Below are 24,313 nucleotides of genomic sequence, written 5' to 3'. Positions count from 1 at the left end.
CAGATTCATTACCCGCCCCCCTCTAAATAGCCAGTCCGCCCATAGCACCCCCAGTCACAATTTTCTGGAACCGTCGCTGATTTACTTAAGTACAATTTTGAGGTATCGATACTTGAGTTAAGTATTTCCAATTTCCAATACTTTTACTTTCACTCCACTACATCTTAGAGGCAAATATTGTACTTTTCCTCCACTACAATTATTTGAACATTTTTAAATGACTAGTTAACTACTATAGGCCGGCCACTTGATCGCATGTGCAACTCACTGCACACAGTACATGTGTGCTGTACTGTAAACAAGTATATAATATGTGTTTGTGTGTATGCGTGCGTGCATGTGTGGTAGTGTGTAGGGAAATGGACAAAAACAAACAAAAAATCTGTTGCAAAAAAAAAATAAACACACGACCAAACACTGTTCCCTATTAATCTCTCCCCACAGCAGGGACACAAACACTGTTATTCCAGCCTTCCACCACCCATGGACAAGGGGAGAGAGAGAGAGAGAGAGAGAGAGAGAGAGAGAGAGAGAAATGCACGACAGATAAAGGGGGAGAAGAAAGGAATACAACAGTGACATGGTGGATGGATGGGGGGAGAGGCAGTGTCGGTGGGAGGGGGTGACTGGTTAATGCATGGGAAGAAAAGATAGATACAGGAGGCAAGCGTGTGGCAGAAGGCTGCCTGTGACGGAGATGGAGAGCGAAATAAATGGGATAGGGGGATGTGTGACAGAGGGGTGTCGCTTGAAGACGGGGGAAAGAAGGGAGAGTGAGTGGGTATTTATAAAGATACGGGGCGGGGGGGTGACAGAGGGGTGTAGATAGGAGACAAGGGGAAAGTGAGAGAGAGAGTGCACAGGTATTTTAAGGGCACACCCAGAGGAGGCGGGGTGTCAGAGAGAGATATCATTGTCTGCCGGAGTGATGCCTCTCCTGAGTCCCGTCCTCCTCTCTCCAGCCAATACTTTCTGGGTTGAGGAAAGCTATGGTGTGTTAGTATTATGTGCACACTCACTCGCGCACACAAGAGTGCTTTGTGTATCTATGTTATGCAGTCTCTGTGCGTGTGCGTGCACCTGTTACCAAGAACTGCCGACTCAAGCTTTGCCAAAACACTGTCAGCGTGTTTTGTTAGCGTGTCAGTGTTGTTTGTCTCCGCGGGCTGTGTGTGTATCATCGCCGCTGCTCCAACACCAAGAGGCTATTTATGTAAGCATGCGAGATACAGGAGAGGACGCTCCAGCCCGACAGGCAGCCATCAATTTATATCACTGTGCGGGAAAAACTGGAAATCATCTAGCATAAAAATTATTAAATCGAAGAAGAAGAAGAAATTGCCTGCAAATTCATGCCACATATTTTTGTATCATCTCTGCTTTGTTTTTCATCTGAAACATTTTCTAAATATGAAATTAGATCTATACACATACCATTTATGCCTGTTCATTTTCTCTAAGTTTCCGCCAAACGGACCGTTCTCACCCTTTCTCCCCCAAGCAGTGAAATTCACACCAGACAGCCTGGAGACGGGCATTGTTCAAGTTAATGGAACCTATCAAACCAAATGAAAAAAAAAAAATGTAAGGAATTATCGCTGTTCTCATCGTTTTTCCTGGCTCTGCTATCAGAGGTCAAATATATTGAGGTCTTCTACTGCCCTGTTTATGCTTTTGCTACTCTCTCTGACTCTCTCTCTCTCTCTCTTTCTCTCTCTCATATTCCAGGCATGCATGAGTTCAGAATCCCGGAGTCAGCAGAGGTGGGCTCCGTGGTGGGAGTGATCCGAGCCGTGGACGCCGACATTGGCGAGAACGCAGAGATGGAGTACAAGATCCTGGGCAGCGAGGGCCCCGCGGTGCTGGACATTCACACCAATAAGAGCACCCAGGAGGGTGTCATCACACTGAGGAAGGTCAGAGCGCTATAGCTGGGTTGGGGAAGGCCACCATAAGCAACCAACCTGGGGTGATAGTGCTACTGCTATAGAAACTAGTCCTTAGACGTTCTGATATATGAACAGCAAATGATGTTCGCCAGATGGGTAATAGTCAGGTTAATATAAGGAAGTGTAGGCTACAGACAGAGTGACAGAGTGACAGACAATAGATATATACTGTATTTAAATAAATGTTAAATAAATGTCCGGAATTGTGCTTGAGTAAGTATTGGCATCAAAATGCACTTTAAGTACCAAAAGTACATTCTGCATAGTATTATTCAGAATGTCCCACTTCAACCTTTCAAATGTATAAAACTCTTGAAAATATAGCCGGTAGATCTGCTATTTTTCAAATGGCTGAAATGTATACTGGGCTGAATTTGTTAATGTATGTTTTGTAATATTAAACAAAATCTACAAAGTAACATTTTCAAATCAACGTAATGGAGTAAAAGTACAATATTTGGGTCTGAGATGTAGTGGAGTAGAAGTAAGAGCATTGGAAATACTCTTGTGAAGTACAAATCCCACCAAATTGTACTCAAGTACAGTACTTACGTAAATGCACTTAAGTTACTTTCCAGCACTGGTGATACAGTCTGGGGTAATATAATGTGGAAGTTACCTTGGTGAGGCACAACATGTCTTGTCTATTTACTGTGGAGGTAGGCCTATTCCAACAACATGCTTTCAACCAGGAATACCGATTTTGGGCATGTCATTATTTGTCAATAATATTATTAAGTAATAGATTGTTGTGAGATTGTACAAGAACTACGGTGTATACAGTAAATATACTGACCAACCACCACTGCTTGTAAGCGTTCCATATAGGCAGAAATCCAGTGGAAAGAGTGAATGCTGAGCACCAAACTGCATTGGACTGTGAAATGATTGAAACACATCACCTGAATGTATAACTTTAGTTTTGACCCTCTGGGAAAACATTCAAATGCAGGCCAAAGTTGACAGTTGTAAAGCCTCAGGCAGTTCTTCCCTCATACTTCCCTCACGCCCACCATAGACCCACAGAGGTACTGATGGCCGGTATGGATTTTAGCATCCGCCCAGCAGTGTGCACTGTGGCGCGCGTTTGATGTATTCAACAGTATCTGACAGTTGCTTCATCAAGCGCTCACGTACGCCACAAGCTCTCAATCGATCGCCACCCATCAAGCCTTCACTGAGTAGAAGTAATTGCCTCTTGTAGCTGCGGTAGGTTCTGTGGCGAGTGGAGGGAGCGGGGCTGAGAACAGAGGGTGGGTAGTGAGCATGCCTCTGTTTTGGATTTCCTACATAAATGGGCTTGTCACGCACAGACCCCATCCTGACACTTTCTAGGCAACATTATTCCACTTTAGACCTCATGCAGTCCGCCGGCATTAACACAAGACAGGCACACAAATCGATGGTTCATAGTAAGTTGTTATTGATGGCATCCTGTCAGTGGTCAACCCTGCATCCGTCTCTCCCACTGTGTGCCTCCAGTGAAAAATGCTTACTGTGATCAACTGAGAACAAATGTTAAAAAGATAGGAGTTATATAATACCAGTAAGACGCCCTGACCTTCAATAAATAATCCAATAATTACTTTTTAAATGAGTAATAAATAATACAAAATAATAAATAAGTAACTGCAGTATCTGTAATAAGATATTACTCCTCCAGTAGTACTCCAGAGTAACTTGCCCAACACTGGTCTGCAGCCATAATTCTGTTTCTGCTACCCAAAGCGTGAGGTTAGCTACACAACATCACCCGATGGTCCTTGTTTGAAATTCAAGACACTTGTGGCACTAGAACCCTACGACCCGACGGGGTTGGAGGGCTGGTTCTGTACTGCTGACTGTGTAAACATTTACACACACATCCTCATCCGTATCTAGTATCTACTGTGGTGTGTGCAGTGGTGCAAAAAGTATACGCACATTTGCAAAAGTATCAATTTGATGTAGAAAGTCCTGTTATAAGTATAAAAATCCGGAATTCAAAATGTATTTGAGTAAAAGTACAAAAGTACGCAGCATGCAGAATGCCTCGATTCACAAGTTTTGTGTCAATGTCCTAATGCCAGATTTTAAGTTGTACTCACAATATGAGCTTGTAGATCAGCTATTTTCAAAGTGCAACCAAGCATAAAATCAATCAATTGTCTTTTAGTTCTACTGGATCTCTTCTCCACCAGTCCCTCCCTAACATTTTAGTCTAGTTTTTCATCTGTTGACGAAATTGTCAACATATTTAGTCGTATAGTTTTAGTCGTCATAGCTTTGTTTTCTATATATATTTTTTTAATGTTATTTTTCATCAGTGAAGAAAGTTAGTCGAATTGTTTTCGTCATAGTGTTTAGTCAACGTAATCACCACTGTGCCCCGTGTGCTCCTGCAGCCTCTGGACTTTGAGAAGAAGAAGCAGTACATGGTGCGTGTCCAGGTGGAGAACCTTCACCTGGACCCTCGCTTCTTCTCCGTGGGTCTCTTCAGGGACGAGGCCAGCGTCAAGGTGCTGGTGGAGGACGTGGACGAGCCGCCCGCCTTCCAGCGCAGCAGCTACGTCATGGAGGTCAAGGAGGACGCCGCGGCCAACACGCCCATCGGGTCGGTCGGCGCCTCCGACCCGGACAGCAACCGCAGCCCCGTCAGGTAGGCGTGGAAAACAACACCATTGTAGGGAAGTGTTCATCCTGCATCTAATTCAAGCACTCTGCAAAACCCACACAGCACAACACTGCAAATGTCTTTGTTTTCCGGGGGGGCTGCTGTTTTTTCTATAGACTTGGCTGCCACATGACGTAAGTTCTGAAACCCAGAAGTGGGAGGGGCTAGTGCCCCTCAAAAAAAAAGAAGAGTGAGAGAGAGAGAGAGAGAGAGAGAGAGAGAGAGAGAGAGAGAGACGGGGCCACAGAAAAGCATTCAGACAGGTTCCCGGTTCACTTTCCCATAGTTTCGCTTGGCTGCACCAATCAAGCGAAACCATGGGAAACTGAACCACAAGCGGGTATGCCACCTCCAGGAGACCAGAGCCTATTGAGGATGTACAAAGTGAGAAATGAGAAAGGCCCCTGGTTTCCCTTCAATGTTTGCCACAGTCACTAGTAGTTGTCACCACAGTGAGATCCAAACAAGAGTAGATAAGACAATATGTCATGAGAGAGGCTCTGGTTGTGTGCGTGTGCGTGCACGTGCATGCGTGCGCAGATTCTACAGAGTCAAAGTTGTGTGAGTACAGATAGTTACACAGACAATGGGATGGTGGGTTTTCAGGCAGTGGGGTCTGACTCTGCAGTCTATCCAGGCGCACACACACGCACGCGCACACACACCCCCTCTCTAGGACACTATGTCCCTGGCGGTTAGGTATAGCACCTGCGGTACCACCCATTGATTACCAACCTTTTGCCCCTAAACCCCACTGATGGACCTCCTACCGGTGTAGTCACAACAAGAGCACCTCCCTGCTGAGAGCAGCAGTTTGGTGCTAACCCCCCCCTGCCTTGTGCATCATGCCCGCCACTAATCGAGAGGAGAGGAGACGAGGCATGGGAACAGGAGAGGAGAGGATGGGGTAGGGGTAGGGAGATGAGGTGTTAGTCCAGCTGGCTAAATGACTATTATATTATTAGGAAAGCAATTAGGGAGCACTGTGGCGACTGTTAATTGCAATCAGCGTCAGAGAGGAGGCATGGCGAGGTGTCAGGGTGCGGTTAGGGGCAGGACCAGGCATGAAGCATGGAGAGGTGGCAGGGTGAGGTGAGGGGCAGGACCAGGCATGAAGCATGGAGAGGTGGCAGGGTGAGGTGAGGGGCAGGACCAGGCATGAAGCATGGAGAGGTGGCAGGGTGAGGTTAGGGGCAGGACCAGGCATGAAGCATGGAGAGGTGGCAGGGTGAGGTGAGGGGCAGGACCAGGCATGGAGAGGTGGCAGGGTGAGGTGAGGGGCAGGACCAGGCATGAAGCATGGAGAGGTGTCAGGGTTAGGTGAGGGGCACGACCAGGCATGAAGCATGGCGAGGTGTCAGGGTGAGGTGAGGGGCAGGACCAGGCATGAAGCATGGAGAGGTGGCAGGGTGAGGTGAGGGGCAGGACCAGGCATGAAGCATGGCAAGGTGTCAGGGTTAGGTGAGGGGCACGACCAGGCATGTTGTATGTTTAGATCAGTGGTTTTCAACCAGTGGTCCGGGGACCACCAGTGGTCCTTGAGGGAGTTCCAGGTGGTCCCCAGCTAAATGATCCCTTTATGGATCCATTTGGTTTCATTTTCTCAAGAGTTAAATTATTGTTAAACATCTACTGTATATTACAGGCCTGGGCCATGGCTCAGTGGTCCAGGCACCTCGGCTGGTAATCCAGTCTGGCAGTGTGCCGCGTGTTCGACTCCCGATCCCGACGGCCTTTACTGCATGTCTTCCCCCCCATCTCTCTCCCCATTCCCTGTCAGCCTACTGTCTGTCCCTCCAATAAAGGCGAAAGCCACAAAAAAAAAACATCTGTATTACTTAATTGACAAGAAGTCTACACAATAGAGAGTGTAGAAGAATTGTTATTTTGATCGTCTGCCTGTTATCTCTCCTATGGTACCGACATCAATGCAAAGCATCCACTCTAGCCCAAATGGCAGTACAGGAGAAATAAATAGAGTCCGCAACACTGGTATGGGAAAACTCAGCTCCACTGGTTTATTAATTCAACGTTTCGATCACTGGGATGAAGAAGAGTTTTCCCTTACCACTCTATTTCTTTCTACCGTCATCAGTGAAGCATGGAATTGTGGACAAAATCGTGTCCAACGACAACAAGATATTCTACGTTTTGGGTCTGAGAGGCTAAACCTCGTGAAATGGTGGTCTGTGGCTGAAATGTTGAATACATAATGGGACTCGATATTAAAAAGTTGAAAACCACTGGTTTAGATAGCAGCACTAAAGGACTAAAAGGTATTGCACAGCCAAAGCGATAGGGAGAGAATTAGGAGAGGAGATGTGGGGAAGATGAGAAAGGAGGAAAAAAGAGGAGACAAGGAGTGCGGTGGTGCGCGGTGTCTTCCAGACAGAGAGCCCTAGCTGGTTCACGTGCTCCCCCTCGGGGGTCTATACTTCCTCTCACGCTGCACCCTCCTCATATCTGCTACTCCATTAATCACAGTGATGTATCGCGCTAGTCCGGCTAGCAGGGCAAAACAACACCACTGGATAAGCTGTTGGCTTGTGCAGTGTACTGTATGTGTGTGTGTGAGTGTGTGTGTGTGTGTGTGTGTGTGTGTGTGTGTGTAACTCAGCATTGAATGAACATGTGACGGCACGTGATATATGTCAACAGCCCTGTTGCACCTGTTGTATCCAGTCTGCTTGTGTCTTTGTCTCGTCAAAACGGCACAGTGCAACGTGTGTGTGTGTGTGTGTGTGTGTGTGTGTGTGTGTGTGTGTGTGTGTGTGTGTGTGCTCGTGCGTGCGTGTGCGTTCTGCAGGTACTCCATTGATCGGAACACAGACATGGACCGGCTGTTCAACGTCCATTCAGGAAATGGGTCAGTGTTCCTCCTCAAGGACCTGGACAGGGAGGAGAATGCCTGGCACAACATCTCCATCATTGCCACCGAAATCAGTAACATACCGTTAATCCTCAGTGTTAATTTAACTCTGAGAGTGTAAGAAATGGACTCAGTTGGACCATTACAGCTAGGGCCAGATCCCATGTCTGGTAACAGCATTCTGAAACAAAGAAAGGGAAGCTATAATTCTGGTGTTCTCAATGAAACCAAGTTATCTAACTGTTGCCTCAGTCCTCCTCCTCTCTCATGGCATCACACCAACCTGGTTACGGGTCCATTTAGATCTATTTTTACACTCTCAGGGTCCTATCGTACACCCTGCGCAAAGCGCATCGCAAGTGTCATTGCCCATTTCTGACCAGTTGTCATGCGTGGTGTCCATGTTGTGTTGGTAGCAAATGTAGTTTGTGCTCAATTTGTGTCCCCACATTCAGTTTGTCTTCAATGGGTTAAAATTAGGCGTGGACAGGTGCATTGTTGGTGCATTGTTATCTTGAGACAGCAGAACGTTTTGTGCCATTGACCAAAAAATAATAATCTGATTTAGGTCCCGGGCACAGTATTTTCCTGCTACAATGATAGTAAGATACACCAGCCGATTCACAATGCGTGTACACTCTACTTATAGAATCCATGCAAATGTACAGCTGGTTGTCACTCACATGCCAGATGGCATTGCAGAGAACTCCATATTGAGTATATCAAATGTGTGACCTGATTAAGTCTGGGACATTAGCGTGTTTTAACAGTTTCAAAGGTGTGAGGATGAAAAGGGGGGTATTTTGAGGCCAAAACGCAGATGTTGACAGGCAGTCAATGACTGGCTGCTAAAAGAGGTTATATCTGTATCAGAAATGCATGACTTTGGAAAGGGCGAAAACCTTCGTTAAACTTGCAAAGTGATGCATTACTTAACCTGCGTTACATCTTCTGATAGTTGACATGAAATAATAATCCCATTTAGTGTTCCATTAGCGCAGTGGTTTTAAAACTTTTACATCAAGGCCCATTATTTATTCAGCATTTGAGCCACGGACCACCATTTGATGATATTTAGCCTCTCGGACTCGACCCAAAACTAAATTTTGTTGTCGTTGGATAAGATTTTGTCCACAATTCCATGCTGTATTGATGTTGATACCATAAACTAGATAACAGGCAAACATTCTCTCTAAGGAATCCATTTTCGTCACCACTAAACCCCTTATCCCTAAACGTCTTTACCTTTTTTTTACTATATTGAAAAACATTTTTGAATAGTTCAACTATCTACAATTTGACACGTTGTGACTGGCCATTTTAACTATTACATTTTTGTAATAGTAAAATAGTAAAAAAAGGCAAAGAAGTTTAGGCATAAGAGGTTTAGCGGTGACGAAAATGGAGCCCTAAATGTGTAGACTTCTTGTAAATTAAGTATTGCAGATTGTTAACAATAATTTAACTCTTGAGAGCGTAAAATGTTAAAGATCTATAAGGGTCCATTTGGTTACCAACTCTCCATCATTTAGCTGCATGGGGACCACCTGGAACCCCAGCATGGCCCACTGGTGATCCCTTGACCACTGGTTGAAAACCACTGCATTAGCTGTGGTGACAAAACAAAACAGCTACAGTAGTTGTCACGCATCTGATCATGAACGGTGAACAAACGCTGAAACTAAGGCAACGATAAGATAATAAGATTTGACAGTGATGTCACAGTTATGCAACACGGAAGTAGCACGGACTCGAAGCTGTTTATAAACCACAGTGACATGACATCACTGACGAATCCTTGGTATTGGTATCTTCATGCGACGGAATCAACTTTTCTCGCCTTTTGGAAACTCTGCAAGGTTAAATATATTCACGTCTGGGAAACTGGATTCCCGCCCGCCTTCTGGTACATATCCCGCGCACCGGCACCGATCTGCATGCATGCTGGTGGTTGGGAATCCCTGACCTAATTCACGAGACTTGTTTCACTCTGTGATGTCCCATTTTCCTTAATGCATAAAAAAAGAGTGGCAACATTAGCAGAGTTGAACACAAAGAGAAGATTTGATTGGATACATTACCAATATTTGGCAATCTTTGCATCATTGCTCTGTGTTTAGTGAGTACAGGGACATCTCCAAGACTTCATTTTTAGACAGGCACAGCTAGTTTGCTTTGATGATGTGCATCTTTTTCAGTGACGGTAATTACTGTAAATGAGTACACGATCTCCTCTCCGTGTCTCCACCAGACAACCCACGGCTGACGAGCAGAGTGCCAGCGTACATCAGAGTGCTGGATGTCAACGACAACGCTCCAACATTTGCCACCAATTACGAGACGTTTGTCTGTGAGAACGCCAAGGCTAACCAGGTTGGTGTGATGCCACGAGAGGAGAGGAGGCAGTAGCCATCACGGATTGCTCTCTTGATTGTCCAAATGGCCACCTCCATCAGCCATTTGCATAACATTGTGTGTTCTTCCTTTCAGAGAATACAGACAGTGAGTGCCTCAGATCCTGATGAGCCCGTAGGGGGCCACCGCTTTTCCTTCAGCCTAGCACAGGAGGCCTCTGGGAAGGCTAACTTCTCTGTGCACGATAACAAAGGTCCACTCATTTTATTTATTATCATTATATTCCCAGAAGTCCTGTTTACATGTTTTACCCCATAAGCTTTACAACGCTAAGGCCTCACTCACACACTTGTGTCCTGTGTCTTCTGTGTGTCAATGCATTACCAATGGGAGTCACTGGATTTAATGACACAACTTTGTTGCATGGCTGTCTTCTGCCCTCCCCCCATGCAACAACGTTGTGTCTTCAAACCATGTGACTCCCATTGGAAATGCATTGAGGCGGCCATGACCCACAGAAGACACAGGACACAAGAGTGTCTGAGTGTATATCTGAAGTTGAAACCAGCGCAACTTTTTTGTAGCTTCAGCAGCAGCTACACACGTCGAATGTGTCTTTGTATCTTCATGTCGCTGGTTTCCATTGAAAATGAATGGTAGACTGTATCTTTGCATCTGCCTGTGTGAACTCAGCATTGAAGCCTTACAGGATCACAGGCATAGCTATAAGCTACATGGTCTATCTCTCCGTAACCCCAGACAACACGGCAGGGATCCTGACGCGGAGGAACAGCTACCTCACGCTGCAGAAGAGCGTCTTCCTGGTGCCGGTGGTGATCTCCGACGGGGAGTATCCCATGCAGAGCAGCACCAACACGCTGACCGTGCGCGTGTGCACGTGCGACCGCGAGGGCAACATGAAGCTGTGCAACGCCGAGGCGCTCGCCGGCCGGGCGGGCCTCAGCACGGGAGCCCTGGTGGCCATCTTGCTCTGTGCCATCATTCTGCTCAGTGAGTCGAGATAGCCGGTCATCGCTGGTTCACCACTATGGCCTTCTGAGGGTGTCAGGGGAAAGTATTCTGGCGGGCCTTGATTGCCTCGTAATGCCTGGTTTTAATTTGGTTGGATGCTGAAAATAGCGCTCTTTGTTATATAAAGAAGTATACAACTGGGTAAAGCACAGATGTGACACGGATACGAAACAAAACCTAGTCTAGATATATTTGTCAACAGGACACCTGCTCTGTGTTGTAGGATTTAGTCCATGGGACCTCCAGGGGGTTTAATAGTGGATGTTCCTAATCTAGTTCAAATTGACACTAAATCCTAGAAGTATACTGATAGCAGCAAAGAGTTAATAGGAAGAAAGGTGTTTCAAAAAGAAGAAAAAAGTTCTCAGAGCCATTTTTTTAATACTTTGCCACGTGTTATTAATTAATTAACTGAAGGGTCCCAAATGCCCTGAAGCTCTTACAATGTAGCTTATGCTATAATAATTTCAGCAATGTATTACTCAGATCAAAGGCACAACAACAGCAGTCGGTTTTTTTAACGAAATTTGGCAGTGTATGGTATAGGCTAGGGTCATGAAAAACTATGCCAAAGGGTGGCGCTATAGCACTCAATTGAAAAATGCAAACTTCAACAAGTATAACTCATGCACAGTGAATAAACGTTCTTTCCTCTCTCCTCTCCCCTTCCCCCACAGTGATCGTGGTGCTGTTCACCGCCCTACGGAGGCAGAGGAAGGAAGACCCGCTGAAACTCTTCCTCAAGGAGGACGTGCGGGACAACGTGGTCAACTACAACGACGAGGGCGGCGGCGAGAAGGACACGCAGGCGTTCGACATCAGCACGCTGCGCAACCCGGAGGCCGTCGAGGAGAACAAGCAGAGGCGGGACATCGTCCCCGAGGTGTCCTTCTACCCGCCGACCCTGCCCCTGCAGCCCCGCACAGACGGTGGCGGCAGCGGCGGCAACGCTAACGGGGACATGAGGTGTTTCGTCAACCAGAGACTGCAGGACAACGACGCCGACCCCACGGCGCCGCCCTACGACTCGCTGGCCACGTACGCATACGAGGGCACCGGCTCCGTGGCCGAGTCGCTCAGCTCGCTGGAGTCGACCACGACCGAAGGAGACCAGAACTACAACTACCTGAGTGAGTGGGGACCTCGCTTCAGGAGACTGGCGGACATGTACGGCAGCGAGGGCGATTCTTAACGAGAGGCCCGGGGGGAGAAAAACGCAGAACGCGGTGCGGAGTGAAGCGATTCATCACCAACACCAACACACACACACACACACACACACACACACACACTGCACAAGCCAACAGGTTGTGCAGACGTTTCTGGTACATGCTTTGCTGTCCGCTGCAAAGAACGCCATGTGTTGGTTTGTCCAAGTGCTCTTTTTACCGCCAGTGCAGTGATGTCATGTTCCTCTAGTGGGCCAGAGGTTTGGCTTCATGGGTCCGGTGCTGCTTCGAGAACACAGTGGACTATACATTGAAAAACGAACACACACACACACACACACACACACGCAAAATACTAAATACTGTACAAATACTTTGTGTCTCTACCTTGTGTGCAATTTGGTGTGTGTTAGGCCAAAATATATCTATGCCAACCTGCATTATTATATATGTTTTTCTTTGTACGCTACCTGTGATGAACTTTGCACAGTTTTATAAACCAACAGATCTGGTTATGTATACTCTTTGAGAGACAGCGAACTCCATACTTTTCAGTGTCTCTGGGACTAAAACTAAACAAAAACAAAACAAACAAACATGCTGCATATTGTGAGTTCAATCTTAGCTTGTGTAATGGCACTATGATACGATACACTGTACAGCCGTAACATGCTGCATATTGTAAGTTCAATCTTAGCTTGTGTATGTATGGCAATACGTTTAATGTGTTTTTCTAGAGGAATTTCTATCTGTCCAAACAAGCTCTCTTTGCTGTCTCATTTGTGAGTCGCATCCACTACTGGGCTCAAAGATCAAACCTGTGAACACCAGGATGCTTTTACTGCCATTACGTTTTTCAGGCTTTTGGGGAAGAACGGGCATTCACAATAGACAGTGATGTGTGTGTATGTATGCATTGAACAGTTGCCATGAATACAGAACCATCCATTCAGTCTACCCTGATGCCCTTGAGTCAATTCTCCGAGTAGCAAAACATTACTAGGTGTTCAAGCCAAGTTGGGTTGAGACTTTTTCTGCCACAATTTCTGTGAAATGGTAAATGGCAAAGACATAACATAATGTTCACCACTCATTGGAAGTTGTGTAAATTACTTACTAAAATTAGTCCAATGATCACAAAACACACAGGATATTTTTCAGGTTGTGAACTGTGTACAATATTCTGAAATCACCTACAATAGTGTCGGGAGACAACACTTCAACTTGCTGGATATTATTACAGTGAAAGCTGTCCCCACAAGTTATTTTTGTTGAGGAAATTGACCATTAAGGAGTTGTTCAGCACAGAGTTGGCTATGAACGAGCATCTATTTGATTATTATATAACCTGTTAGTTATCCTTAACCCCGCAAGACCTGGATATATTTCTACTTGCAAAAAAGAGGTTTCAACCTTGCAGATGGTGTTGTAGGTGTGTCTAGAAGCCTTGCAATTTTCACCTTTTAACAGCAGCAATAGTTTTGCTTTGGAAGATGCAAATGTTATGTTTATCCCTAAACTTTTACACTTCCTATGGTAACACAGCACTTTCAGGTTTTCAAAAGACATATATGACAAGTATCTGCACATCACATGACATTTAGCAGTGCCACCTGAAGTGCTGCTGCAGTAACACACTTATTTTGTGAGTTTGAGCTAATAAAAGCTGTAATGATGGCTAATATAACATGCACTTAGTTCTAAAGATGGAAAGGAATGGTTATGGTGGTCCTAAAGTCTGGTTGTTCTCAAATGACTTCACATCAAGACCTACATTCTGTGTTGACCTATGAAATTCAGGATGTAGTGTATGGAAATACCTTCAACAACCACCTCAAATACTAGCTGTTATAGTTGTAAAATTTAAAATGAAAGCAATCAGGGAGATGGTTGGTTCTAATGTGATATACTGCTCCATATATTGTTGGTATGTATGACAAACACCAGGGAGCCATTCTCATTGTATTCCCTTTGAGAAATAAGAGAGAAATAGATTGTTGAGAATGAAGTGACCTTTCCCATAGAGATATTTATCAAAGCATTACACATCCTTTTAGTGACATGCAATACGTTTCTCAATCGTTTCTCAAGGTCTCCCAGCTCAGAGGAGGTAAAAACATTATAATGGCAAGAAAATAGATTGGCTGGGGTCTACCGTACGTTTCTTTTGAGATTCAATCGGACAATTTGGAACAAAAACAACATGATATTGATCTACAAACGGGACCATATGCCGTGTCTGATATCTCTGAGCTGATAAGAAAGCAGGCTAATGGGAGAGACATGGGAGGGTGGCAGAAGCTGAGATTTAGTAGCAACACACAACAAAACGAAACAAAAAACAATTGGTACAATTACCACGGTGATGCATTTGTTCTCCGGCTATGCTAAATGAATCGATCTTGACACCTGTGACAGGTTAACAAGCCAATTGATTACACAACTTCTTCAATAGCTAAGTTCTGAATGCTTCATTATTCTGTGTTCATTCATCCCTGCCTCACGTCGCTTGCTGCATCGAGTTTAATTTCCTTGTTTGCTGAAGAAGCTCCCTACTTTGCAAGTGGCTGTTTGAGATTGTGACTGTATTTCTCTGATGTGCATTTAATGAAGTTCACTGGTAGTGAACATCTTTTCTGCCTCAGGGCACAATGTGTTGCAGAAACACGCAAAACATTTATTTTTCCAAACAAGCAGGTTCCTGTCTTTATACAGGGTAGCAGCATATACAGTATACTCAATTTACCGTTATGTGCTTGTGATTTCTTGCCTTCAAGTACCATGCTTGGCTATAAGGCTGATGGAAAACAAACAGCGATTGTACCTTTATAATGTATAGTGGCAGCTCTTTGAAGAAGTCCCTCTTGCACTTGCATCAGTTCAACTACCATGCGGTCAACATTGGGACTTCTACAATGGCTAATGCACCACTGTCCACAGTGCTGTTATTGGGAGTTTTCTAGTGTGGGGGGCTTAAGGGCATAATGCTGGTGGGTGGTGCCCCCCTTTCTCCGGATATTGTAAGTCTGTGGGTGTTAATGTGTAGACATGGCTAGCTATGAGGGTTACCACTGCTGCAGTGCAGTATACATGTTGGCGACAATGTGATTGCACTGCACACGTCAAGTTTTGTCATTGTAGAAACAATTATGAGTTGTAAAAGTGTAAAGGTGGCCCGATACAAATAGCTGTTCAGCATTCTGCTTTGTAAAATGTGATATTTTGTACTAAATATTTATATGACTTAAGATTATTAAACATAAAAAAATAAGGCCTGTCTCCTCCAGCCTGACAGTCAGCCTGAATTTAACATTTGTTTCACATTAATCAGTCTGACAGTACTGATATCCTTGCTTGCTACATTATGTTATGCGCTTTACATAGATACAATACATTCACACACACATTCATACACCAATGGCGGAGGAAATCATGCAAGGCACCAACCTGCACATTGGGAACAATTAGGGGTTCAGAGTCTTAATTGTTCCCTACCAGCCACTCTACCCTTGAGCCACTGCCGACCCACTGCATTCAGTGATTCTCAAACCTTTTCATGTCAAGGACCCCAACATTATATGTAATTGGCTGCCGACCCCCATCTATATGTTCATTCAAGGACCCCCAGAAGCAAAGATGAGTTATAATTGTTATTTTTCAACAGCTAAAGTTTAAAATAATGGTTAAAGGGGTTAAACATTAAAGTGACACTGATGCGTTCCCGTCCTAAATGTGTTAAATTGTGTACTATGGCTGGTTTAACATCATTTTATTCTCTGCTTATAGCCTTCAAAGTCTGATAAGAACTGTTACTGTTCAACCAGCAGTGGGATCGTAAAATAATTGACACGCTTGGAGGCAAGTGCAGAAATCCCAAGTGAACAACGTTTGACTAGATGGCAGTGGCACAAGTAAAATACTCCAACGAGAATGCAGGCAGTGCTTAAGTCGTCGGATCCAGAGGCAAGTGAATGGAGGAAATCATTAATTAGACAATCTATAATTAAAATCTACGGGCCTGCAAATTGGATTTGGAGAGGGATTTGCCTTAATTTTTTAAGACACAAAATCTGATTTTTGTTGATGTGACATTCTTGAATGAAACTAATTGACTCAAGCATTTTTTTTGCTCAGATGCACTTTTTGTCATTTTGTATGCATGACACACCTGATGCATGACACATTTTCGCATCTGGAGAAAAAGGGTAAAACAACAGTTAATCTATAATTTAATCTATAATAACCGGTGATTTCTTAAAAATAACACTTGTGTAAAGTGAGGTGTACATAGACTTGGCTGCCACATGACATCACGGGCAATGAATAAGAGAAACATTAAAAATCCATAGACTTGGCTGCTACATGAAATCACAGGGGGCATGAATAAGACAAACATAAAAGGTCCATAGACTTGGCTGCAAACATGACGTCATTTCAGAAAGCCAGACGTTGGAGGGACTAGCGCCCCTCAAAACGCTGTTGTACCGGCGTTTTTAGTTAAGGTTAAGGTACTTCCAGCTTCACTGCGTTGGCTGATCTGAGTACGCGGGAGGGTTTGTAGGGTTCGATCAGACTTGCAAGATATGGGGGTGCCATATTTGGTTGCTTTGAATGCCAGCATCAGAGTTTTGTATTCTGTGCGCGCAGCGACCAGGAGCCAAATTGGAGGGAGCGGAGAAGGGGGAATCTTTCTAGCGCCCCTCGAAAAGAAAAAGGAATCTAAAGGAAAAGAGAAAAACACAGTAACGAAGGACTGTTTTGTGTGGAGAAACACTCGATCTGAGAAGTCCGATCATCACAGAATAGAACACCTGCTGACCAGACAACGGTTTTGTTATGTTTCAGGGAGCTGTTGTAAAGAACTCTGCAGATGTTTTACATTTTCAGACAGCACGATTTACATTTCAAAGCTCGCTTGTATCCTTAATTTCACTAACTGAGACTGAACATTTTGTTTTTGTCAGATGTTGTTGTCAAGCTCAATCTTAACAGCCATCTGTCCTGTTTTGTTAAAATAAGTGTTACATAGCTCCATATTCAGATAGTACTCATTGCTATAGTTTGTTCCAGGTCCTCGTTATTCCAATTTCATCCAATCAGGAAAGAGAACTCACACAGCAGCATACAGGATAAACAAACAACAAACTGCTCCAACTGGAATGCAATAAAATTCAAACTACCTCTCTTAAAATGACATCCAAAAACAGGGGATGGTCATGGAACAGTGAGCACAGTAGCTCATTGTATTAAATATGCTAGGTTAATCTTCCCACGACCATCTGTTAAAAAAAAGGAAAAAAATGCTTTATTTATTATCACTATTATTTATTATAATTTTTATACTCCAAAGCATGTCACAAAAATCTTTTGGTTGCTATGTGGCATGGAGACTGGAGAGGGCAGGCACGCACGCACGCACGCACGCACGCACGCACGCACGCACACACACACACACACACACACACACACACACACACACACACACACACACACACACACACACACACACACACACACACACACACACACACACACACACACACACACACACACACACACACACACACACACACACAAACACACTCTAGTCTAGATCAATACTGTACCTTCACTAAACATCACTACATCACATCACAACACATTGTGTAATCACAATTGTGTTTTAGCACTTAATTTTCTTCAGGCCTTAATACTTTTGTGGATGGAGCAGGAGAACAGACAACAACACAAATGGTAAAGACATGTCGTGAGTGCTCAGGCGTTCTGCAGGGGAAAACAACACAGCATTGAGAAGCCCTTGCACTGCCCTTTGCATACCGATTACCTCTGGTTATGGCATTAATGTAGCCGGCCTCATGTCTTTGCAGTAATTCCTTTCAAGGACGGAGGTTGTGTGGCGTTGAGAAACTGGCAGGCCTTGTTGTGCCCCAGAGACACAACACTGTAATGCATGTGTCATGACCAAGGATCAGCCAACCCTGGGCTTTTCTCTTCGTTTTTCAAGAGAATACAAAACGTCCAGGTCCATTTCCTTAGAAAATATCCTTTCTGGGCCTCTAGCTAGCCACACAGGTCTATGATGCTCTTACTCAATGGTCTGACGGCAGCATGTGTGGATCTCCCTCAAGTCAAGTCAACCCAATGCTATTTTCTCTACATGGAGTAGATTTGCCCACCACCGCCGGGGGGTGGGGGTTACCAGGGGGGGTTAAGAACCAAGCCGAGCGAGTTGAGAATGCACTGTACTTCACCTCGCCTCTATCCACCCAAAGCTTTTAGCCAGAGATTAAGGGGTTTTGGAGGAAGCTGAGAGCAGGGAGTCATTTAGTTCCCTTCTTCCACAAGGCAGATCAAGTCTCTCTCTCCCTGAGTCCCTGCCTCATTCAGGAGATGCCAGTATTGTTTATGAAAGACAAGAGAGAGAGAGAGAGAGAGAGAGAGAGAGCAATGAAACCGCTATTTTTGGAACCGCAACAATGGCCAACTGGTACCTGGTTAAGCATCTTCTGTGGATTTATGTTTGATGAGGCCTCGACACTTCAAAGTGCTCTTGGCCGGAGGGTTGCCAACAAGCCACGTGCTGCCAACTCAGTCTCCACTAAGCTAGCTGCTGTGGATGTACTCATCTCCAGTCGTGTGCAACTCATTAACCTCCTTGGTTTGCTGGGGCCTCAGTTAACATTTAAGCTGGATCAGGAGGAGTGCGAGAGACTGTCGAAAATGAAGAGAACTGGCCGTGACCTGAATAACGAAAATCACAGGCACTCACGAATGCCAGTGGTGAGGTATAGCATGAACATGAACATGAATATGGGGGGAGGTCGGGAGGCTCCATCTCCCTTTAAGGAGCCCTGCACTGTCTTGAGCTCGCCCTAAACACCTACTCCAGCAGACATGTGTATAAAGTTGGCAACTTCTGTCAGTCTGGCGGCTGGCAGAAGAGCTCGTGCCAGGGGAAGAGAGAGAGAGAAAAAAAAGGAGAACTACAAGTTCGTTGGGCAGCTTACACAGTGAAGTCTGCCATACAAGTAGATAACTGTTGTAGCCAGACACAGATGATGTAGAAGAGAGAGAGCAGGGAAGGAGCTCAACAGGACAATCAATGACAGATTACATGTCACCGGGGCTAATGCCTTCGATGTTTAGCCTCGCTGTGGGAAACAAACGAAACGAGGACAATGACAATAACACGGGATGAGAGAGATAAGACGTGTACTGTATTGATTGCAAAGCACAATAGTTGAAATACAGAATACTATATATATATATATATATATATATATATATATATATATATATATATATATATATGTGTGTGTGTGTGTGATTTCTGAAGGTGATCCTTTTATCATTTCAATCTTTCTCTGAATAATCCAAGGCCAGGTGATAATAAGGAGGGTTGAGAAATTATCTAACACTGTAAGCTGTGAACTTGATAGTGTGTGCGTGTGCGTGCATGCGTGCGTGCGTACGTGTGTGTGCGTGCGTGCGAGAAGGTGAATTATGTTTGATGGATTTAGGCATAATTCTTCTCAAATGCTGCAAGCACCTGTTCTGAAAGCGGGGCCTTTTCTTGACACATTATACACGGTACAAAAGGAGGAAGAGGCACGCACGCACGCACAGCAAACACAGCTGCAACCCCTTTCTCATAGACTGTCATCCTGATAAATAGCCTGTATGGGTAAATGCTAATACTTACATACATTACTGAGCAATAAGCAATGAAGTAAATCTGTGGTCAGCCACCACAGTGGTCTTTGATTGCCCCTGCAACCACGCCAGGAGGCTATTGTGGGGCCTGTCACTCACGGACAGCAGGAGCAGAGGTTGTCGCTACATCAGGCCTCATGCACTTCTCCCGCTAACGTGGTTCTCGTCAATAGGCCAGTATAACGGATCGAATCATTTTCATTTCTGCGTAATGCCTCTACCGATATGCGGTGGGCAGCTGCCGCGGAGAGCTTAATTGCTAAACACCACCAATAAATCAATGGGAATCAAGAACGAGGGATAGGGATGTTCAGGCCACGAGAATGGTGTCCATATAAAACGGCAAAAATAAAGTATAGTTTGCTGGGGTCTTGTTTAGACGACAGCAGCGCGTTCGGGGGTTGAAAACTCCTTCCAGAGTGGAAGTCTTTGAAAACGTGGGCTTATGTTTATTACATCGATGCAGAGCCGTAGGCCATATTTGGAGTTCCTAGAACGATGGGGAATGTAAACCATGATGTAAACAAAAAGCCTTGCGATAGAAAGTACTGTAGAACGGAAGTGGTTCTAATACATGCGTGCCTGGTCTATCTGGCAGTCTGTCACCAGCCAGTTTATAGCGATGTGGCATGCACATTACAGCGTTTTCATTCACTGTGCGCCTCCGCGTAAAGGCTGAATAGAAAATGAGAACGCAACGGGACTTGGCCATTTTATCTGGAGACCGTTGCTGTCTAAAAGTGGCCTTAAGTAAAGGAGACAGTGTAAATGGACGAGCGCAGTAGAGCAGTGATTCCGAAACCCCAGGGGGGTCCACAGACGATTAGCTTAATGTGCAACATTGTTTTTCCACTCAACAGTAAACAAACCAACATACAGTGGTGTATACAGGTTAATTATCCATCTGTACATTTATAAAGTTACAATTTAATTACTTTTAAGACCTTTTTCAATTTTAATGCCAACTTGGCCAAATACTACGTAAGAAAGAGGCAAACATTGTGGAAATAGATGATCTACAAGCTCACAAATCATCTATTTTCACAGACAGACAAATAGTGGAGGCCAGTCTTTGGAGGACAGAGAATCCACATATCTGCCACAACTTAATGTTTAGAGCCCTAGCAGGTCAGTTTTATTCTTCCGGGGAGACACACGTTTACAAACCAGCTATAATAATACTCATGGAGATGTTTCAAAATGTTAAAATTAGCATAATCACTCCCATGCCCCAAGCTGTATTTGGTGTATTACTCACAGACTGGGACTGGGAGACCATATCCATTTTTAATGCTATATGTATTGCATTGCAAATTGTATTCAATTTATCAGGAGCGGTGACCATGCCCATTGCTCACAGAACAAGTATCAGCATTGCCCTGAGCGCTGCTGCACTCTGAATCTCCATAGGCCAGGGAGAATGTGTCACTTGAAATGATCATGCCACATAGATAAGAGGACGAATAGGGAGAGTATAGGAATAGGAAATGATCAATTCAGATCAATTACATTTATGAAATGGCACCACACTGCCACCCCGCTTTTTCAGTGAAAAATGACAACATGGCCGCCGTGCGAATATGGTCTATTGCAAGCACGCATTAAACAGATTAACCCTTCAGTCAAGTGTACAATGCTAACACACACTCAATTGCACACTCCAGAGTGTTCTTATTTCAACACTGGGACTGGTTAAAAATAGACTGAGATCCACAATGGGCCAAAATAGACTGAATTTGAGCACATTAGTCTCTAATGTGCTCTGAAAGTGATAGTCTGTGCCAATTGGATTTAACAGCCTCATTAATGACTTCTCGTTCAGAAAGCCAAGAAATATAAACCTCTAAAAGGTAATGTTTGATTGATCGTTTGATTGTCCTTCTGCTGAACTATTGCTGCTGTTTCTTGTTTTCATTACTTGAACATCAGCTTGATTTGTGTCTCTGTAAGAATGATGTGATTTAGCATAATTATACTGTAGGTAAAAAAAATATATGTACTGCCGCAGATGTTGTATACCTGTAGGCGTATAAAGGTACAACGTGTTACCAGCTTCCTTCACATAACACCTCCATTGTGCACCGGCCATGGCCTTTTGACCCACATTTACCGAAGCAATTTATACGGAGCGGTTTACTCCCCACGTCCACCTTGGCCCAGCTGTGTCCACGTGCTTGTTAGTTCGACACCTTCTTTGTGTGTGTTCACTCTGCCTCAAGGTCTGCTTATTGAATCATCTTAGCTTTCAACAGGACACATATGGTTGATATGAAATTGCACGGATATGTTTACAGTGATATATTGGTGGCACAAATCGTATTTCTTCCAATGCCGTGGGTGGACATGTATAATGTGTGTGAAACATGTGGATGGCTAAAAAGGTGTTGCCTGCACATTAGAATTTGTGTGATGCATCAGGAACACCAGTGAAAAAAGGTGAGAAATTGGGGTAAAAGTGTTGATTCTCCTCGAAAATACCTCTTATAAACTGCATATCTCTAGAGGAGGTGGTGATAGGCTCTCTTCTATACAGTCATTCTGTTAAAGGTGCAGTGAAACGAAAATGCATTTTATTTAGAAGTTTCAGCTTGAAAGGCTGGCTCTGAAGTTACTGAAGCAGCTATTCCACCTGCACGGTGACGCAGGACACATGGCGTGTGTTTGTTTACAAGTCAGATAGTCGGCCAGGTATACCAATACGGCAATGTGCCTTATTTCTACCCTATAATGTATTCAGACATCTTTTTAGCGTGATGATTACGTTTAAACCGAATAATACACTGTATGGATGTCATTTTGAATGGGATTAAAACTGAGGATTTCTGTAATCAGTAGCAGCTGTGTTAGTGTGTTTGGACGGACATGCAGATATGGGAATCAAACGGGTGAGCTTCACCTGTTTACACATGTACTGTATGTGTGTGTGTGTGTGTGTGTGTGTGTGTGTGTGTGTGTGTGTGTAAAACTCGGTTTGGATCAGATTTAACAGAAGCAATATCTACTTGTGAATACTAAAGTAAACATGATGTAAAAAAGTGTTTGTGCGTGCATGCGTGTGTGCAGGGATGTGTAGGTAAGTGTGTGCTTGTGTGCGTGCGTGATGTACTTGAGTGTGTGGGTGTGTGTGCACGTCTGGGAGTGTGCATGGGCTGGTGGGTGCATGTGTACCTCTATTCCTTCTCTATGTCCCGCTATTCTTACTCCCACTCTTCCTCATTTTGAGGACGGATTCAAGGTGAGGTTATTGTTGAGAAAGAAGACTGTGTGAAGTGTCACTGGTGCCCTGAGAGGGAGGATGCGCTTTATGAAAGACAAGGGAGCCAGTAAAAGTACAGAGAGTTAGAAGGGGAGAGAGATCATGAGATGAGATGATGAGATGAGATGCCGTGCGTGTTAGTTCTTTCTACAAAGACAAATAGAGAATTTGCTGGCCTATATGTCTTATGTGCAACCCCGACCACCATCCGACACATGTGCTTACTCAGAGCTTCCTTATAGGGCTTGATGTGAAAACAGAGACAGTGAGAAAGAGCTGACAGAATGACGGCTTTATCTGCATGACAGATCGTTCGACAGCCTGCTACCACCAAACTAACTTCACAGGGTTCAAGTGTTGGGTGGAGGAGACAGACAGCTTTCAGAAAAGGAAATAAGGAAAAGGCTTTGATAAACAAGCATACGTACTGCAGCGCGTACATCCTGAAAGCTATAGCACTTTCAGACAGGGCTATTGGCAAGCCCACTCAGGAGGCATGGAGGGATATTAATCCCCAATAAAAACCACTAGTAGTATCTTCCAGTTCTGATGGTGGGTCTCACACAGGTTAACTTCACATAATATAATACTCCCTTGTTTACTCAACAGAGAGAGAGAGATGCACAGCCAAAGTTCAAGCCCCATCTGAGATCAATACAGTAGCTTGACACAGTGCCTATAATTAGGAGTTCAGTGCAGCTATTTACACAGCTTAGCGCATGCATGCGCGCGCGCACACACACACACACACACACACACACACACACACACACACACACACACACACACACACACACACACACACACACACACACACACACACACACAAAATATAATAAACTAAAAGTGGGTACGTCAGGTTGTGGCCTCCTGGTGGCACTATAATAGGCCAATGTGAAAAGGGTGCCATTTCTTCATACAATTGGATGATTTGAGGCATTTTGTTCCAAAAATGTGTTTTGCAAAAATCCACCTGCGGACGGACGCACGCACGCACGCGTCCGTGCAGAGACTTGTGATGTGTACATTTATAGCAATCAATAATGAAATTTCAATATGTTTTTGTGCAGTCCCTTTCACTGGCAGTTGTAATAGCTTCTTCAGGAGTGATTGTATCTACGGCGTGTTTTTATGACTACTCATATAAAATAAAGGCTCTAAAACACGAGGGAAATGAGAGAGATTGCTTGCTCTCTCTGTGGAGACCACTGCTGTGGCACTAACATATGTGAAAGCATGCTCTCCAGCTGTGGCACCACTCGATGGACCAACACCACACAGAGAAGGCATGCACGTACACACACACACACACACACA

The 24,313-nt window shown here is 44.5% G+C and overlaps 1 protein-coding gene across 1 annotated transcript in view; it reads left to right on the top strand.

Annotated features, from left to right (window-relative positions):
• Positions 1–12,050, top strand: part of LOC308336417 (uncharacterized protein) — a gene marked incomplete at its 3' end in the record, with an annotated part of 688,546 nt that extends 676,496 nt beyond the window's left edge. The window contains exons 19-25 of the mRNA XM_080793780.1: positions 1,729–1,916; positions 4,334–4,587; positions 7,409–7,545; positions 9,723–9,844; positions 9,962–10,079; positions 10,586–10,837; positions 11,536–12,050. Coding sequence (XP_080649906.1) covers positions 1,729–1,916; positions 4,334–4,587; positions 7,409–7,545; positions 9,723–9,844; positions 9,962–10,079; positions 10,586–10,837; positions 11,536–12,050 — 1,586 coding nt within the window. The remainder of the gene's footprint in view (positions 1–1,728; positions 1,917–4,333; positions 4,588–7,408; positions 7,546–9,722; positions 9,845–9,961; positions 10,080–10,585; positions 10,838–11,535) is intronic.
• Positions 12,051–24,313: the final 12,263 nt, after the last annotated feature.

Source organism: Protomyctophum bolini (assembly GCF_963924005.1).
Source record: "Protomyctophum bolini genome assembly, chromosome: 21".
In the NCBI taxonomy this organism is placed as follows: domain Eukaryota; kingdom Metazoa; phylum Chordata; class Actinopteri; order Myctophiformes; family Myctophidae; genus Protomyctophum; species Protomyctophum bolini.
The sequence above is the reverse complement of the archived record's forward strand: the minus strand, read 5'-3'. Positions and strand labels throughout refer to the sequence as shown.